At 47.8% G+C, this 19,291-nt stretch overlaps 1 protein-coding gene across 1 annotated transcript in view; it reads left to right on the forward strand.

Moving 5' to 3' along the window:
- The window catches only part of KCNH1 (potassium voltage-gated channel subfamily H member 1), a 387,725-nt gene that overhangs the window by 154,569 nt on the left and 213,865 nt on the right, over nucleotides 1-19,291 (forward strand). The window contains exon 7 of the mRNA XM_047753552.1: nucleotides 1,688-2,117. Coding sequence (XP_047609508.1) covers nucleotides 1,688-2,117 — 430 coding nt within the window. The remainder of the gene's footprint in view (nucleotides 1-1,687; nucleotides 2,118-19,291) is intronic.

Genomic DNA, 19,291 nt, shown 5'->3' on the forward strand with positions numbered 1-19,291 from the left:
GGCGAGTAGGTGGCTGCTTACATGTGTTTGATTTCTGAGTCATCAAAAAGGCTTCTTTGCCTCCCAAAATATCTCCTCCATCCAGGCCATGGATTCTTTTAATTCCACTGTTGGAAGCTGGTTTTCCTTTGTTAAAATGCAAATGCCTTATGGAGAGAGGATGTCCATTTACCTTCATCAGTCTTTTGCTCCTTAAAATGAGGGACTTTCTCAGGCTTTTCTCATTTTTGAGAAAAGCACATGGAGGGCAAAGGGGACCCAGGGGACAAATACTGACATGCCAAGGGTAAAACTTTGTCACGGGTAGCAGTTTGAACGAACCTGGAAACTGTGCAGTGTTAGCGTAGCGCAAAGTCATTCATTCTTCTTGGTGAAGGGCTTTATCCTGCCGTTGGACTTTGGCTATGTAAGGGAGGGCAAAGTCTTGATTTAAAAAAAAAAAAAATCTCTTTATATCATTTGCTTATTTACTTTTTAATGAAAGTAGGAAAAGTTTAATGGATATTGCCTTTTCTACACCCTGGCATCACTTTGGCATAGGTGTTTGGAGGTGTTAGTGGTATAACTTCTCCGGTATATATCCGTTTCCTTTGGTGATGAGTCCATTAGCATGTGGCTATTTAGGGAGCGTCCAGTCCACCTCGTGCCTTGTCTGGACGAGGCAATTGGCGGGTAGCAGATTGTCCAAGTGTAATAGCAAGTTAGTGGCTTACCTGGGTGTCAAACCCCCTTTTACAGATGTCTGCACTGGTGTTCTCACCCCCACTACAGTGCTACTCCCCAGGGGACTGCTCTTCAGGACTAGACCTATCCTGGTGGGATCAGAAGGGAGAGGGCTTGACCAGGTGAAATCAGAAGGCTTCTTCTAGCTCTGAGATACCTCGATGATTGCTTGATTGACTGGGATGAAGCCTGTCGTGTCTGGATGTGTAATTCCTGGCCTGACAGAAAGGGTATAGCCTTCCCAGAATTTGTAACTTTCTTGAGAAAACACAATCCCAATTCTTTATTCTTAGCTGTTTCATAATTCATTTTTATCTCTTTAAAAATTTTTTTAGAAATACATTTTTCTTTATTATAAAAGTAATACTTTTAAGTACAGAAATTATATATGAGCATGTCAAAAATGTATACAAATACAGCATAAAGTTGGCCATACTTTTATAACTTGGCAATGCAATGGTAACCACTGTTAATATTTTACAGGTCTTTGTGTGTTTCCTGACCATTTTCAACACATAGATATTTGTATATTTATGCACACTATTATTAGAAATATGCAGTATGAAATAAATATGCAACTCAGAATATTTCATATTACTTGATATGAAATATAACACAACCTTTAAATTGTTCTAAAGTGAGTAACGATGGAAAAAATGCATATATTTGTATACTTCTACACAGTATAATTAGAGTAAAATTCTAATTTTGTTATTTGCTTGTTAATGGAAGTGGGAAAAAGGAATGAAAATCTCCCTTTTATATATCTTGGAGTAAAATTCTAATTATATTGTGCATAAGTATACAAATGTATATGAGCATTTCTCATATTTTGAAACAGCTTTTTAAGGGTTGCATAATACAGCATCTCGTGAAATACACGGGTGCTGAGGGAAGCTGCCCTGGGCGGTTGGAGGGAAGGAGGAGTGGGTGTCCTGACCCTGTGCACCTCTTCTTCTTCCAGGGCATCAGCAGCCTCTTCAGCTCTCTGAAAGTTGTCCGGCTGCTCCGTTTGGGGCGCGTGGCCCGGAAGCTGGACCACTACATCGAATACGGAGCAGCCGTGCTGGTCTTGCTAGTGTGTGTGTTCGGGCTGGCAGCTCACTGGATGGCCTGCATTTGGTACAGCATCGGGGACTATGAGATCTTTGACGAGGACACCAAGACCATCCGTAACAACAGCTGGCTCTACCAGCTGGCGATGGACATTGGCACCCCTTACCAGTTTAACGGCTCTGGCTCAGGGAAGTGGGAAGGGGGTCCCAGCAAGAATTCTGTCTACATCTCCTCGTTGTACTTCACCATGACCAGCCTCACCAGCGTGGGCTTTGGGAACATCGCCCCATCCACAGACATCGAGAAGATCTTCGCAGTGGCTATCATGATGATTGGCTGTAAGTATGACAGTGGTGGGGCAGGGGGCGTGGTGTTTGTCCATCCTTTCTATTATCTGGTAATAGGGTGATGGCTTCAGGGCCAGCAGATCGGGGTTTTAGAGCTTAAGGTAAGGAAGAGATTTTTTTTTAAGACTGGCTGTATCGTTTTCCTTAATAATTTAAGCAGTTTGTTTACTGCAAAGGAATTTAGAAATGACAAAAGAGCACAATGTAGAACACAATGTAGAAGATAAAGACGGACCATAATTCTACTTCTTAGAGATAACTGCCACTACTTTTTGGTGTTTCCCTTACAGATTGTTTTCTATTTGTATCTGAACACACGGATTTAGATTTTTATAGTTAAAATGAGGTTAAATGCTACACATACAATGGGATGAACTGCTTGTCCATAGAACAGTGAATTGTGGAATTCTTTCCATGTCCATTTAAACATAGCTGTAGATTGGCACAGTCCAATATGGTATCAAAAAAAAAAAGAATGTGTGAAAACAAAATCTGAAATATTCACTAATCTTTTATTGATTATGTAGAAATAGTAATATTTTTGACATAGAATATAGAGGATTAAATATAATAGCCTATTACAATAATTTCTTGTTTCTTTTGGTTTTTTTAATATGGCTCCTAGGAAAACTTTAAATCTTCTTTCTGTTGGACAGTACTGATAGAGATCAGCATTTTTGATGTCTGCTTGATGATTGAGAGATTTCCAAATAGGGGGTGCCAGAGCGGGGAACCACAGGGCCAAAAACAGGCTCTTGCTCAGTTGAGAAGTAATGGGTTATTGAATTAACTCGATGGACTGAGAAAAAAAAAAACCCTAGTTCCTTAGGAAGGTACCATTGGCCCTCAGTATCCATGAATTCCACATCCTTGGATTCAACCCATGACAGATGGAAAATATTTTTTAAAAAATTCCAGAAAGTTCTAAAAACTTAAATTTGTCAGATGCCAGAAATATTCACACAGCATTTGCATTGTGTTAGGTATGATAAGTAATCTAGAGATCATTTAGGAAATATGGGAAGATGTGCTGTAGGTTATGCAAGTACTTGATCATTTTATATAAATCATTTCATATAAATCAAAACTTTTGTGTCTGTGGATTTTGATGTCTGGAACCAATTTCCTGTGGACAGCCCACTGTATTTAAATTTCAAACAGTACCATTGACCATTGTGTAGCTGTTGCTCTGGCCAAGTCTGGAAACAGCCTTGGGCTGGAAGCAATGATAAACTCCCTTGACTAAAGGGAGTCTCAGGGAGGACCAGACCTAACTGGGCTGGGAGAGCCCATGAGCTTGAGTGGATTGGACTCCATGTGAACCTACCAAATGCACCTGTTGGCACTTCAGTGACACATTGTGACATGGAGAGAAGAGTCTTCAGGAAGCCTCTGGACAGTAGTCTGGTCACCTGTGGTGAAGCTAGCCTCTGGGTTTCAGCAGGCAGAAATCCTTCTACTAGGAGTCTGCTTCAGGGTGGACTTGAAATGTTGTGCTGTCTATCCTTCGGGGAATCCTGAACCCAGGGAAACTGGGGCTTCGGTTTGTCTTGCTTTTTGTTCAGCCCATCCGAGATCCAGGTCTTCCTCTGCAAGTGGATTTTGTTATCACCAGTTGTGCCGTTTGCTGCTGGCCTCATGCTTTTTTGCAACTACCTCATCACATCTGATGCCATCCTTCCACAAAAGCTCCCTCTGCAAGGCCTGGGGTTTGCCTCTGAGTATTGACTCCATGTGTCCAAGGCAGAATTGATTTGTGGAAAGTGTGCGTGAAGTTCTTGGGTTTCTTTAAAGTGGGTTTTAATAGAGATGATTGCCCAACCATGGGAAGCAGAGTTTGAGTACCTGTGGGTGGCTAATTGCTTTAGCTTAATTAGAACTCGAGGTGCTTTCTGGGTCATGTAAAAGGATTTAAGACCTTTGCTCTTCTAGAACTACCTCAGCCTTAACCTTCCTAGTTTTCTAGGTGGTGCTTGCAGCACTGGGGGAGCCTCGGGGCACCAGGAAACACCTAGATGCACCTTGGCTCAGGGCACAATTTCTACCTCTTAGAAAGACAAGACACTGTCAATCGAAATGTCTCCTTATGTGCACTACAGAGGATTTGCTAAGAGTGGTTGGTTGGAAAATGGGCTCCATTTCATGAGCTCCCTCCCAAAGGCTTTTAAATACGATGAGACATCCTTGAATCTTTTTCCCTGGAAGAAAAAAGAATTCAGCTCTCGTGGCATATAATAAGGATAAGCAGTTTGTTTTTCCTAAACCATTCTTCTACAGAGAGCCTAATTTCCTGGGAATAGTCTCCAAGGAAAATCCAAACAATTATTATCACCTCTTTTCTCTCCCCACCATCTCCGAGCTTTGTGATAGTTCCATTTCTTTTTTTAAAAAGCATGATACACAGGTGATCACCTCTGCATTATGTCACTAAGTATGAGGTTTAGGTAGGCAAGTCTACTAAGCAGTAGCCCTGTTTCCTCACTCTTTGCTAGGGGCTGGGCTAAGCGCTTCACACACAGTTTCTACTGTTTGTAACAACTCTGTACCTTCGAGATTATTCTCTCCATCTTACAAGGACATGGAAGCTCAGAGAAATTAACTCCTTTCCCAAGAAAGCAGGGCTGGTAAGCAGGAGAGACAGGATTCATGTCCAGGGCTCTGGGAATTCAAAGCCCGGCTGCAGTCCCCACCTGCAGTGGTGTGGTTTGAAAATCCTCTCCATACATTTGAACAAGCTGGCAGTTTCTGCAGTGGAAAGTTTTTGTACGCTTGCCCATTGTTGTTTTTAAGAACAAGATTACGGTACCCACTCAGGGGACCAGGTGCTTCGGAAACCAACCATTTTTTTCCAGCAACCTGTCACTTACAGTTACAGCTGTTCCCCTTTCCATGTGGCACATCTGACAAATTCTTGTGCTAACAACAACGTTACTGCCCTCTGTGTAATGCAGTGGTAATTATCCTTGTAAACTCACATTCTGAACGACCTTTGTTCAGGGCAGCTGCTGATGTCTTATTAGATTTGCGGGCTTCTCTTTTATCTTGCTTTGCCCGTGTGCACACATGCACGCCCGCGCCCTAACTGCACGCTCACGGGATGGGATGACCTCAGAACTGGGGTCTCCGGTGAAGGGGAGCTTTAATCACAGTCTGCACTGCTGCCAAGGGTGTCAGTTGTCTCCCTGCCCAGTCACCCTGGCGGGCAGTCCAGCCTTCCAGCCTTCCTCAAGGGGTGGGGGGCGTCACAGAGCCCCGGGGCTTCGAAGTGCTGGTTACCTTGTGATGTCTTTCCGCTTGGCGTGGAGTTTTACGTGCGGTAATAGTATTTCTTGGCTCTTCTGTTGCCGGGAATTAGCCATGACATTGATTATCTGAAGCCTTCTGTTGCTTCTCTTTGTTACTGAATAGCTTGTTGTAGCTTGGGTAGTTCCCCAGGGCATGCCGGGAAGTAGGAAAACCAGGTATTTTCAAGTTTGTGCACCTTTCTCAGTTCTGACGAAACAACTGCAATAGGGACAGGTGAAACCTGCCGGCTGAAATGAGTGTTGGTGACTAGCTGTGGGTGTGGGCCACCTACGATGTCTCTACCTGCCAGGTGTTAGGCCTGACTCCCAGTCTGGGGTCTTGCCCGGGACCCGGGGCAAGCTAGCTCTGCCCTGATCCCCCTGCCGTCCTTGTGTGGGTCTTGGGTGGTCTCCTGTGAGGACCTGCCCTGAGGTGAGGTGGGCGGACTCCCTCTTTTGTGCATCTGGCTCTTCTGCGTGTTGGTGATGCTGAGAGAAGCCCTTGCCCGCAGGGTGGCACCCGAGAAAGGTTGTCTCCATTCAGCAGGCACACCCCAAGTCCTTCTTTCTGTAGACCTCTGTAGATTCAGAGATTACCTCTGTGGGTGGCTCTCCCAGGAGTCAGTGGTCTGGCGCGGGGTCGGCGGGTGCTGTGGGCTGCGACAGGGACAGGCCAGTGACTAAGACCTGGACATGGAGGCTTCACTGAGGCTGAGCCTTGCTGGGGCCTTTGAGGGACCCCTCAAAGGGGGGGGCGGATTGTCAGGGGGTGGGGGTGCATCCCTTTCTGAGGAAGGGGGTCTCAGGTTAGGGGCATGACCCTGTCTTGGGAAACCCTGGAGAGAATTTGATGGTGAGGCGACTGTTCCTGTTTTCTTAATATAGGCTTTGCACTTTGCTGATTCTCTCCTCATAATGTCATTGCTGTCATCCTGTCATCATAATTAAGCCACGTCCGTTTCCTTTCTCTCCGTCGTGGCAGGGGGTCTAGACTCTGTACTCCTCCAGACACTCTCCACCCTAGGCCGAACGCTGGGTTTTCTACACGGCATTTGTCTCTGTGAATTCTTTTCTTCTTCACCATCCTCCCCCACTGGTGACCCTTCAAACCAGAGCAGAATGTCAGGCTGAAGGGCCCCTTGTGATGGATTTAGTCCACAGCAGCCCCTCCGTCTTGTTCTTCTGCTGGGCTAGACCTCATTCTGATCAAAGCTGCCGTCCCCCCCACCCCAGTGGAGGGCTGGGAGCCCCAAGAGAGTAACTGGGCTCCGCCCTAGGGTTCCCTTATCTCACCTTTCTTGGGGGGCAGGGACACTAGTAACCTGCCGTCGGCACCTTGGACCTACCCCCTCAGCCCTCGCGGTATGCTTTGTGGCACCCTTTCAGCTTAGATTACTTGCCAGCACATACAGACTTTCCCCTCGCTTATTCGTTATTTTATTTAAACAGTTCTTATTTCTTCACCGGTGCCGAATATGCCTTTTTGCATTCTGTTTGCATCTCCTCGGGTTTGAACAATGGGCACATCTCCCTGGAGGCTGTAAAGATACCCTTAGGAGACTTCAGACACATAGCAGACTCAATAAATATTTATGGTCTCGTGGAATCTGAACGGTTGAGAAGGCTCTGGAGTTTGAAGTGGTCCTCAGGTGCCCCTGGCAAAACTTTTATTAGTTAGGATACAGCTTCTGTTGCAGGATGGAGACACAGAGTAATAGTAGCATCAACAGGGCATATGTTTCCTTAAAAGCTTAAAGCTGGTCTGGCTGCTCTGCAGTCATCAGAGACCAGGTTTCTTTGCTGCCTTAAAATACATGACTTCCATATTGGGATCCCATATGGCTGTTCCAGCTTTAGCCATATGTTCTTTTTTCCAGAAAACAGAAGAGGAAGGCTGGCTGAACTCTTTCCTTTTGAGAACAAGACTAGGAAGTTGTGCATATACTGCCTTTGTTCATGTCCCATTGGCTGGCACTTGGTGACCTGGCCACACACTTAGCTGCAAAGGAGGCTGGGAAATGTAGTCTTATGCTGGGTGGCCATGTACTCGGGTAAGAATACAGGAATATAGACAAGGAGGGCGGCTAGTGAGGTGTCTCTGCCTCGGCTTTCCTCCCTCTCCTCATCTGCCTTCATTTGATACCAGCAAACAGCTCTTCCTGCCAGGTCCTGTTGGTGCTTCATTCCCAGTTGAGCAATTTAGGTTGAAGTCCTAGATCTGCCCCCTGCTTTAGGTTGTGCCCTTTCATTTCTGTGGATTAGGGATAAGAAGCTCTCCTGACGGTCTCACTTGGGTGAAGTGAGAACTGAACAAGATAATGATGTAAAAATCTAGTGCTTTGGAAAAGGTGAAAAATCTTACGTTCTGATGTCGCGATTCTATTGTTAATAACAGTGATGGTTCTCGCTGTTCCAAGTTCACTTTTTCATTCTCGTTCTTAGGAAAGAGAAAATAATAATTGCTGCTCCCTTCTCAGGAGCAAGGGAATGCTGTTTAATTTCATTTTGGGTTTATGTTTATTTTCAGAAATGGGGCAGTGTCCAGAATGCTATGGCAGAAATAACTATGCATTTCTCATTTATTCTTAGAGGGTTTTTTTTCTAGGCAGCAAATCAGCTTATTTTTCTGTTTTTTCTTTTTTTTTTTTAACTTCTGGCTGCCATTCTGCATTCCAGGTGGGTTATCCCCATCCTCAGGCCACTGTCTGTCTTGTGCGTCTCTGCCTCTTCTCCTCCAGGAGACCACCTTTGGTTACTCCCTCCTGGTTCTCAACCCTTCCTTGTCATCATCCTTTTAAGGCTGGAAAGACCCTGCTTTGGGTTGATGGACTTGCACTTGGAATGACACAGCTCTGTAGATACGCTTCGGACTTCCCACTGGGCCCGCTTCAGGCTTCCCAGTTAGCTCTCTTGCCTCAAGTGTGTTTGTCTAGCTCCTGAGCAACTCTACTCTTCCAGGGGGCAGGACCTGTGGGCCCCCCTCTTCTCCTGGCTCTGGGCACATGCTCTTGGGAGGTAGGAAAGAGCCCAGGCTTTTGTCCCAACCAGCCAGTTTTTTAGGACTTGACTCTTGATGGATGCCTTGAGCTTGGCAGTTTCCTCCCCTGAAAATGGAGATACCAGCCCCTCCCTGGTCACATATGGAGGATGAAAAAATAAAATGATGCGGTGTATCCAGCACAGTGCTTCATACTTGCCGTGTTCGAACAATGGTAGTCCTCTCCCTGACCCTCCGTTCCTGCTTGGAGCATGTTTCTAGGACTCATCCCCCTCGGATGCTTCTCAATCATTTGTCAGACCATTGGGGGTGTGCTCCTTAGTGGCAGGCGCATTGCAGTGTTTAATGTACAGGCCATTAAACTGTATTTCTGGGTGTGAGCTTTCCTAGATGCAAAGCTTCTATCTAAAAAAAAAAGGGGGGTACCACATGGAGTGAGAGCGCTCTTTCTGGAGGGGAGAAGGGGCTAGAAACACTCATGCATTGAGCACTGAGATGTGCCCATGACATGCGTGAAACTTTTCCTAATCCCGTACGTAGGCTTGATGATTCCTGTTTTTCGGTTAAGAAAACCGAGGTTCATGTCTTGGCTGCTGTAAACAGGGCTGCAGTGAACCTGCTGTAGAGCACAGCAGAGTCTACTCAGTAGTTTGTAATAACCTATATGGGAAAAAGAGGGTGTGTGTGTGTATATATATATATGATTGATTCACTTTGCTGTGCACCTGAAACCAACTCAACATTGTAAATCAACTCTACTCCAGCAAAATTAAATAGAAAAACAAAAAACCGAGGTTCAGAAACACAAAGTAACTTAAACTTTAAGGTAAAAGTAACTGAATTGGGTTTTGAATCCAGTTTTATCTGATGTCAAATTGGGAGTTCCTGTCGTGGCTCAGTGGTAACAAATCCACTGGTATCGATGAGGACGCAGGTTCAATCCCTGGCCTTGCTCATTGGGTTAAGGATCTGGCATTGCCATGAGCTGTGGTGTAGGTCACAGACATGGCTCAGATCTGGCCTGGCTGTGGTGTGGGTCGGCTGTGATTTGACCCCTAGCCTGGGAATTTCCATATGCCTTGGGTGTGACCCTAAAAAGACCCCCCCAGAAAGAAAAAGTTTCACTTTGTTTTGTTGCTTCCCTTATTGATTATTTTGGAATGTCAGGTGTGGGGAATGCTCTCTTCTGTGGATGTGGTGTTGGGGGCCAGGGAAAAGAGTTGGGGAGAGAAGAGGGGCCATGGAAGGATTGCAGGGGTGGGTACTTTCCCTAGAAGCTTTGTCTGTTATTTTGAATGATAATTATGGTGACAAAATATCTGATTATGTATGTTGTGGAAAGACATGAGCCTTGTTCATAGCTGCATTCACTGCCCTGGGCAGGAACGTTTACAGCAAAAATCATAGATGTTAGGCAGTTCTGCCACTGGGAAGCCAAGCAGATGGAGAGTCTTGTCTCTGACCTTGTAGACGGTCATGTCATTTGTCTACAAGGGGGGGACAGAGAGAAGGGAGGGAGGGAGACAAGAGGGAGGGAGGGGGAGAGAAAAAGGGGAGAGGGAAAGGAGGAAGGAAAAAAAAAGACAGATGTGCTGATGTGAGCGGAGCGAGCACCTGCTCTGTGCCTCCTGGCTTGTCAGCATCTCAGAGTCCCTCCTGCAGTAGCTAGTAGGTGGGACCACCTCCCACAATCCATCACGTGCCACGAGACAGGGACTGCACGAAGTTGCAATAGGGCTAATCTGCTGAGTATTTTGAACAGATCTTAATTGTTAAGTCTGTCATTTGGAAAACAAAAAATCACTGGGGTTTTTGGGCAGACCTTTTTACTTGGAGGACACCCCCCGTGATTTCTGGATTCTCTCCCTCAGTTGGTTAGACTAAAGATGCCCTTGGTCAGCTTGTCTCCATCAAAGACTGTCCCCTTCTCTTGGACAGCGCCCTTTTGACCCAATGCTTCGAGAGAGGAGAGGAGATGAGGAGATGCTTTCTGAAAGCTGTCCTGACTGCCATCAAAACCAGTCAAGCTGCACGTGCAAATGACACTAGGTCAGAAACATACTTTTAATTTACAAAATCATTATAACAGAGGCAGTTCATGGGATCAGAAGAGCTAAGCATGGGTAGAAATCCCGGCTCCCATACTTGATAGTCAAGTGAACGAGATACTTAATTCCTGAGCCCGTTTCTTCATTTGTAAAACGGGGGGCGATGCAAACTCCATGGCACAAATGAATGTTCGTGTTTGCCTGGTGGCCAGCCTGGAGCTGCAGATGGCTGTCAGTGGATGGTGATGCCTCTCTCCAAGCATCCTTGGTCTGCGTGCTTTGCTCAACATTTGAGGAAGGGACATTGGTGGGCGGTGGCGGGGGAAGGGGTTTAGAGGAGGAGGTGGTGTTGTGTGCCAAGGGCCTAATGGAATGGGGGCAACACAATCTTGCATACGGGAGGGCTTAAGTGTGTGTTTGGTTGAACTAAACATAGCCAGGTCCTGGTGAGGCTGCAAAATGAGGAGCCGTCAGGGCCAACTCCTCACCTGATAGTGACTTTGCAGACTCAGAAAATGCTCCATTTTCGCTTTTCCCCATCGTGGTCCTCCGTGCCTGTGTGAGAGGGAATAATTTTAGCTCTCATCAGCTAGAAGTCTGGCTCTGAATCATTGCTACGTGGTGATAAAAACCCACTGTCGCCGCAAGAAAACTTGGCGAGGAGAGAGGTCTTGGTAGGAAGAGCAGAATGAAAGAGCAGCAGGCTGAGAAAGAAAAGCAGATCTGTGAAAAACTGCCAGGGAGTTCTGCAGAGCTGCAGGTGCCCTGTGCACGGGGCTAAGACCCTTTGTTCCTCCTTGACGAGGGGAAGAGGGGCTGGGCTGGGGGTGGCTAAGCTAGAGCAGGGGAGGGGTCCCTTTGAGGATGACTGCAGCACTGAGGGCCAGGGCCCCTTCTCAGTGCTCCCTGGGTTGGGATAAGGAAGCAGAACACAGACATTGGAAATGTGCAGCTGAACTGAGAACAGCAGGCTGACAGCAGCTCTGCAGAGGCAGCACGGGGTGGGGCTGGGGTGGGCCACACATCTCCCCATCAGGCCCAGCCTTGCCTGGAAGCAAGCGGGAACGTGGGGAAGAGGCAGAAGCCACAGGTTCACCCCTGGTTGTCTTTTTGATTCCATCCCTCCCGGGAAGCCCAGGTGCTTAATTACACTGAGCTGTGCGCACAGGCTGGCACGGGAGGCCTCGCGGGGATCCGGCGCCTTGGCGAGCAGACAGGAGGCAGCTTCTGAGCAAAGACCTTTCTGAGCACAGGGTAGAATGTGTGACTCAGGCCTTCGGTCTTTGCCTCTCTCTCCCTCCCTTCTACGCATATTTATTAACCCCCTACTGTGTGCCAACCACTTAGAAGTGATAAAGACATATGGAGAGTCGGCTATTCTTCTTCTGTGATATTTAACCCGAACTCCAATTATCTCATGGTGGGGACTGATAGAATTTTGGGATTGAAAAGGACCTCAGATGGCATCCAAGTCACTCACTGGTTAGATCCTTGAATCTCTTGCCTGAAGTTCGAATGCTCCCCCCGCTCCCAGAGGGCCATTCCATTTACAGATAAGTTCAAGGGAAAGGGTTTCGCTCTTGGATAAAGCGAAAATTCCCTCCCTGTGCATTTCACCTTGTTTTTGGCTCTTTGCTTCTGGGATTCTGTGCCAAGACCAGCTCGGCAGGGTGGGGCTGAAGAATGGGTGCTGTGAAACTTAAGGAAAAAAGTTAACATAAAACAAGACACAGACATTTAATCTTAAGTAAAGGTGGGAACCTGGGGACCCAAGGTCTCAGGGACCAAGAGCCCCGCCTCCAGAAACCACACTGCTTTTATTGTGCTCTTGAGGATGACGTCAAGTGAGGAGGGGGCTATGGGTGGAGGATACAGGGTTTGTTTACTCTTTTATAAGTTCTTTTATTATTTTAAAAGCCACTTATTTGGTAGAATGTTAAGCTTTTACTCTGACTTTTAGGCATTTAACAATCATTAGCATTTGAGTTAGCTGTCTCTGCAGAGCATTCCAGAGAATGCTCCCTGTGCATGCCTATTTGCGGCCACCCGGGGCGTGTGCCTAGGTTTGCACCTTGGTTCTCTTTGCTGATGCATATTCTGCTAACGACCGCTCATAAAGCACTCATAAACCCCTTGGCCATGAGGTTCCTCTTTCTCTTATTCTTTTGAGGACATATCATGCTTGTGCAAATGGCGTGCCCATCTGCACAGGTCCCCGGTGCCTAGACCAGCTCATTCTCATTCAGCTGACCCTATGAATAACTTATGCCTTTGAGTCTTTGTTCTTAAGCTTAAATCATTTGCCAGCACTGCGACTGTTTTTCAAACAGGAAGACGGGAGTAGGAAGATGAGATAAAGTAAAGCAGGACAAGATGAAGTTTTCAGCAAAGAGGCTAAGAAAATATTGTAGAAACATGTCTCGTGACAATTCTGGAAGAAATCTAGCTTTTCTTTTACTCAGTTGCGCTTCAAATATTTGAGAACTCTTATGTCTGCCTTGAGGCTTCAACTCTTCAAGATGGATAAAACCAACTTTTTCTATGTGGTTCTGAGAATTTTCTCCATTTAGATAATACTGATTTTGGGTGTGTGTGTCTGTCTTATACGGGGCCCAGGACTAAACTCAATTGTCTGCCTAGAGTTGGACTAGAGCAGAACTGAGCAGGACCATTGCTTTCATCAGTTTGAAACCACATTTATAGATTGAAAGAGCATCAGAACTAGAAGCGGGCTAGAGACCCTCTTGTCCTAACAGTGAAATCATGTGGACAAAAAGGTGAGGTCCAGGGAGAGGAGGTGGCCCAATGAGCCAGTGGCGGTGTTACGGCAGCTGCCCAGGAGCCCTGCGCTGCAGCGTATCAGCTCTGGCGACAGCCCCGTGGCTGTAGTGCACCAGCTCCAGTAGCTCTGTGGCTGCAGTGGATCAGCTCTTTCACCCAGCAAGAAACCAAGCGAGCACTCGGAGAGTTGGAGAACTCAGGTTTATTACGCGGGTGGGCTCAGAGGAGATGGCTCTCCAGAGTCTGAGCCCAGAAGAAGGGATTCACAAGGCTTTTATGGGCTACATCTTCTGGGTCCAAGCTTGGCTGGTTGGACTGGAGTGACGTCAGGCAAGGTAGTCGATGTGGAAACAAATTAACAGAAGCAGATGCATGGGGGAGGGCTGGTTGGGGCAGTTGGCTAGACTTTGCTTAGTCATCATGGCCGGGGTCTCTTCTTTCTACATTTTTATTGGGACATTTTCTCCTACAACAGAGCAGGAGAAGGACTCAGGTCTCCAAAACCCCCGATCCTCCGATCCTCCAGGGTTGGAGCGCTCTCCACCCTTCCCCCTCACATGTACACATCTCTCTAGGCTGCTCTTAATTCATATTTGTATTTTTGACTAAGATCATGCTGTTAATTAAAATTCACTGGCACCAGCTAGAAGTCCTAAGTTAGTCCATAGATTCCACAGTGAACCACGATTCTATCATCTCCTGCTTTTCCAGCTGGCTTTTTGGATACAAGTCCATGATCTGACATTTTCCTTGGCTGCCCCCATCTGGGAACATAGTCACGGGACAGAGTCACAGTAGTAGGAGCAAACCCTTGATTGCATTTTCTATCCCTTTCTAGAAAGATCATGAGAACCTAGCGTATGGTTTGAGAAGTTTGAATGATGGTTCATGTTCACTCGGAAGTGACTGTTGATGCCCCCCTGCTTCTACCTGGTAAAATCCATTTTCCTTCCACTCGGTTCCCCAGGTGTGCCCTCCACCCTGCTGAGCTGTGGGTCTTTGTCTCCACCAAAGTACTGATGGGGCTTCTTTTTGTGCCACCCACACTGACATGCAAAGCTCTGGACTTTGCTGCAGTGTGAGTGAAATGCCCTCCTCTTACCCGCACTAAACTCTAGAACCAGAAAGAATAGGACCACATCATGCTGCCAGGAACAGAGCACTTTCATTTGATTTGCTTAAGATTTTTTTTTTTAATTCCATTCTCTTTTCTTAAACCCTGATTTGATTTCTCTTGAGTTTGGGCTAGAAGTCGCCACGTATGCTGGACACTCCCTCTCCTTTCTCAGAGTTGCGCCCTGTCCCAAAATTCCCAGACAAAGCTTATGCTTGGCAAGCATCTGTATATGGAAAAAGCACATTTCTACTGTTCTTTGGTTCTGCAGTGGCCTTGGTTGGACCCAAGTCCATGACTACCAGTAGGGCGAGCCCTTTGCCGTTGGGGTACAACTGCTTGACACTTAAGAGGGCCCTTGGTCCCTGGCCACTTGGAGGTCCTACCCTGGGGAGCACTGCCAGTTCCCTGTACCACTCTTAGCATCTCATGAGCAGTCCTGGGGCCTTGTGTGTAAATGAATTCCAGCCCTTATGCCTCTGTTTACGTGGATGCAGCTTTGAGCAAGTTGCAATTTTAGATTTATTGATTATTTGACTGTCTGTTGGGTAAATGACTTACAAATATCTTCTTCCATTATGTGGGTTGGCTTTGTACTTTCTCGATGGTGTCCTCTGCACAGTTTTAATTTTGATGAAGTCCATTTTTTTTTCTGATTTTTTTCTTTTATTGCTTGTGCTTTTGCCATGTTCAAGGGCGGTGATCTCTGGCCATTATCGGTAGGTTAATGGTTATTATGGTTATTACTTCTTTTGCCTCAAGTCATCCATGAATTCGATCCACATGTTGTCATCAGTTGAGGGTGTTCTGACCCATTTAGTCATTCTTTCAGGTTATATCCTGGAAGAGCAGTACCCACTCTGGAACCACTCCCCCCCCACCCCCCCACTGCTTCAGAAACTTGCAGGGAGCTTCCTAAATCTATCAGGGAGAGGATGGGAGTGAATGTGATGAAAGCACTGAATTAATAGCAAGACATGCAGCTCGTAAAGTCACAGTGTTACTGTGTAGAGGACACTTAGAAATGTGGTTTTGTGAATTTCACCCGTTGGAGCTCTCTTAATCCCATTAGGAGGCATGGGGGGAAATGGTTAAGAAAATATCTTAATTTCTCTGGGATGCTGCTGAAAGCTGAAGCTGAGGCCACCATTGGGTGGAATGACGATGGGCACGGCTCTCCAGTGGAGGCTCCTGAGTCTTAACCCGAGTCTGGGAGGGGGGAAGGTGGTGGTGAATGGGGATGTCTGACCTGGCAGCGTCTTGTCATCCGGTCCCCCGGCACCATGTCAGCCATGATGCCCTGGCAGCCACAAGTGGCCACTGCTCGCCCCATATTAAGTCACTGACCTGCTCCTCACAGTCAGCTCGCCCTGGAGACTTGGCTATTTCTAATCCCTGGGCTTAGAAACTGAGCACCAGGCTTTAGGGCAGGGAGGGGACGCAGATGAAGTCACATGCTGACCTTTCCACAACCAGCCCAGCTGAAAATAGCACCCGGGAGGGACGTCTGTCTCCAAGAGTTCAGACCTGACTGTGCATCTGCTACCCTTTCAGCCAGCCGCTCCCCCGAGAACCCGCAAGTGGCTGGGATGGAGCGAGGTGGACAGAGCAGGGGGGGCCTGAGCGCTTACACCGGAGTCAGTGGATCTGACTCAGGGAGAATGAAAATAGGCATTCTCGTGCCCCACGCTGGTTTACTGCTTTGCAGCGAACAGAGTGTATTGTACACATTATGCCACTTAATCTTCACAGTAGCTCAGTGGAGAAAGTGAGGCTTGGAGTGGCTGGCTGGCTTTCTCACCATGACACCGCTGCTGAGCAGAAGCCGCAGAGCTCACAGCCTGGTCTTTGGAGGTGTCCCCTCGGCACCCCACAGCCGCCCTTTTGGGAACCCCCCTGAAAAGAAGGAGCGGCTGCGCCAGTCTGCCTTGTTGTTTTTCCACTGGGATGAAAGACGTGAGGCTCACCCAGAGCTCTCTCCCTCAAAACGCTCGGTGTGAACAGTTTATTATCAGCAACAGTCTGAGTTCACTGGACTCGGAGCCACACATTCAAACTAAAGACTGATGGACCATAGAGGATCAGTGCTCTGCTTTGGGGGAGGTATCTACACTGGCCACTTGCAGGGTGGTCCATCTAAGGGAGGAGAATTGACCACAAGCCCTGGGGGCTCTGTGTCTGGAAGCTCAGCAGCACCAGCAGGTCTTGCTTTCCTGTGTTGGGATCAGTCAGGACAGTGACATTGTTGACGATGACATGAAGAACTAAGCCTTATTGAACACTTTACTATAGACCAGGTTCCCTTAACTCCTAAAGACTCACATTTAACCTTACAAGCCTGTGAGATGGGATTATCATCATCATTCCCATTTCACAGATGGGAAAGCAGGGGCACAGAAAGGTGGTAAGTCCTCTGCCTCACATCAGCTGGGAAGCGGAGAAGCTGGGATTCAGACTCCAGCTACATGTATTCAGATCTACCCGGTGCCAGATCCCCGGGGGGTACAGGCAGCTTTCGGGGCGTGGCTCTTTCTCCCTTCAGTGCTGACTGTGCCGACTCCTTGCCCCCACTTGGGCCTCGCTAAGGGGCCGAAGGTGGGGGGAGAAGTGAGGGCAGGTAACGGAGACCCTCTGCAAATGAGCAACAGACGTGCTCGTCTCTTCTCCTTGCTGTTCCTTAGCTGCTCACTCTGTGTGGCTTTGGGAAGTTCCAGAGCCAAGGGTTATCTTCTGAGCTTCCAGTTCCTCATCTGCAAGAGGGAGACGATGATGATGATGTCTACTCGATGGGGGATGGGAGGGGCTCAGATGCAATGTCGGTGAAATCCCTGGGAGGGGGCCGGACACATCGTCCCGGCAGCTAGGGCTGGACTTAGTGACCACTCTTTCTCCTCTTCCTCCCTCCTGTCCCTACCTCAGGTCGGGATGTGGCTGTTGCCTTGTGAGCAAAATTTGTCTGATCCCAGGCCTTTTTTTTTTTTTTTTCATGTCAGTGGCTCCCGAAGTGTGAAAAGGTGGCCTGACCCCATGCGGCCTGGCCCCAGAGCCTTCTCTTGTTATGAAAAGGCAGCAAGTATTTTTATTCATCCCATTGGCCTTCGAGACAAATAACAGGGCTCCAAGGAGACTTTCTCTGCATCTTCATATCCACCCTCCCCCTCCCCCAGCTGTGAGTCCACTAGAGCTGGAGGCCCTGGATGGTGAGGGTGGGGAGAGGGGAGGCCCGGGGCACGTGGGACCAGTGGGGACAGAGCCAGAGAAGGATGCTGGGCCACGTGGAGGCTCCTGTGAGGTCACCACTTTGCAGTGCTTACTCAGCTGCTGCTTTCCCCCGTAGATCAGGCTTCTTGCAAAGCAGTTATCTCATTATTTAAAAGACCTCCAGTTGAATGTTCTCACATTCATAACTTAATGACCTTAATTATGTGTATTAGTGAGAAAAGTACTTGGCATTGCTTCGCTGTTGCCTGCCAGCGTTCCATGGTTCCTTAGAGGCCGAGATTTGGGCTTATAGGTGCAGGTTTATCAAGAGATCACAGAGCAAGAGATGAGCTGAAGTGCCCCAGACCCCTCCGTGCTGACCACAGCACACCGTCCTCAGAGGCTGGGAGTCCTGGCCCCGCTCTTAGGGGTGGAGGCAGGGTCCACTTCTCTGTCTGCCCCCAAGGAGCAGTTCTGCTTTTTCATGCCCCTGTGATTCACCACTTGAAGACAGCAAAGTAACCAACCCCCATCTCTTCTTCCTAACTTACCTTGTCTTGGGTTAAATTTGTGATCTACCCTGTAAATTTGGTCCAGGACTTTGCAGAGAGGACTCGAGTGGGGGAAGCCTTAAGGGTTGACTTGCATGTGTGTGGTTCCATACAAGAGGTAATCAGGGGCTTCATCTCTTGGATAGGGCATCCACTTAAAAAAAAAATTGTGTGGAATGCCTCCCGTGTGCCAGGCACATCATAGATATTTCTGGGAGCAAACAGTCCATTCTTTGCTCTCAGCCGACATACCAGTGGCAAGTTTCTGCTACTTGTGATGTCATGAAATACATACTAGGTCTACCCTCCTTGCTTAGAGCGGGTGGTGGGCATATGGCTGAGATCTTCAAGGAAAGATGACTTTTTTTGCCTGATTGTGCTTCTGGAGGCTTGGCCTCATCCCGTGGTGCCGTCGGCCCTTCCTGAATCCTCCCAGAGTGATTGCCAGTTTGCTGTGATTGATGAGAATATGTTATGCATTTGATGGCTCAATCAAAAGATGGAGCAGCTGGAAGCTGAGAATAAAGTTGCAAAGAGGTGACAGCAGAAGGGGAAGGAACAGGCTGTTGAGAGGCGGGTGAGATGTCCTGTGAGTGGAGTTCTCAGGGCACTTGGGTAGAGCTTACTCAACAGTCTTCAGGGTCAAGGAACCGTGCATGTTTCCTGTGATCTGAATGCTGGCTAGACTTAGCCAGGTGCGGGGGAAAAAAATGAGAGATGGGAGGGGATGGAAGCTGTCCACTGGAGAGGGAACGTTTGAAGAGAATGAAATGCGTTCACCTGTTCACGTGGCTGAAATGCAGCGGAAAGGAGAGCAAGGTGCATGCAGGGTCAAGGCTTCAGCAGGAAGTAGGGGTTAATTTTAAAGGGCCTTAAGGGCCAAAGAGCTTTGCACATGGGGCCGGGCCAGGAGGAGCTATCCAGAGACGCCCAGCAGGGAGTTTCACCACCAGAGGCTAGATTAGAGGGCAGCAAGATCAGAGGCAAAAACAGGATGTTTTTGTATGATTTCAGGGGAGAAAGGTGGCCTGTCTAAGCTAAGGCAGGGGTGGTGAGGATGAAAGGAGATGGAAGGATTCCAAAAATATTAAGAAAGCTGGACAGTTCTTGGCAGCGTCCCTGCCTGAGGCTGGGGACAGAGTGTGCCACTGCACTCCTACTTTCTGTGGGCTTGCTTCCCAGCCAGGC

This window comes from Phacochoerus africanus, chromosome 11 (genome assembly GCF_016906955.1).
Source record: "Phacochoerus africanus isolate WHEZ1 chromosome 11, ROS_Pafr_v1, whole genome shotgun sequence".
Classification (NCBI taxonomy): domain Eukaryota; kingdom Metazoa; phylum Chordata; class Mammalia; order Artiodactyla; family Suidae; genus Phacochoerus; species Phacochoerus africanus.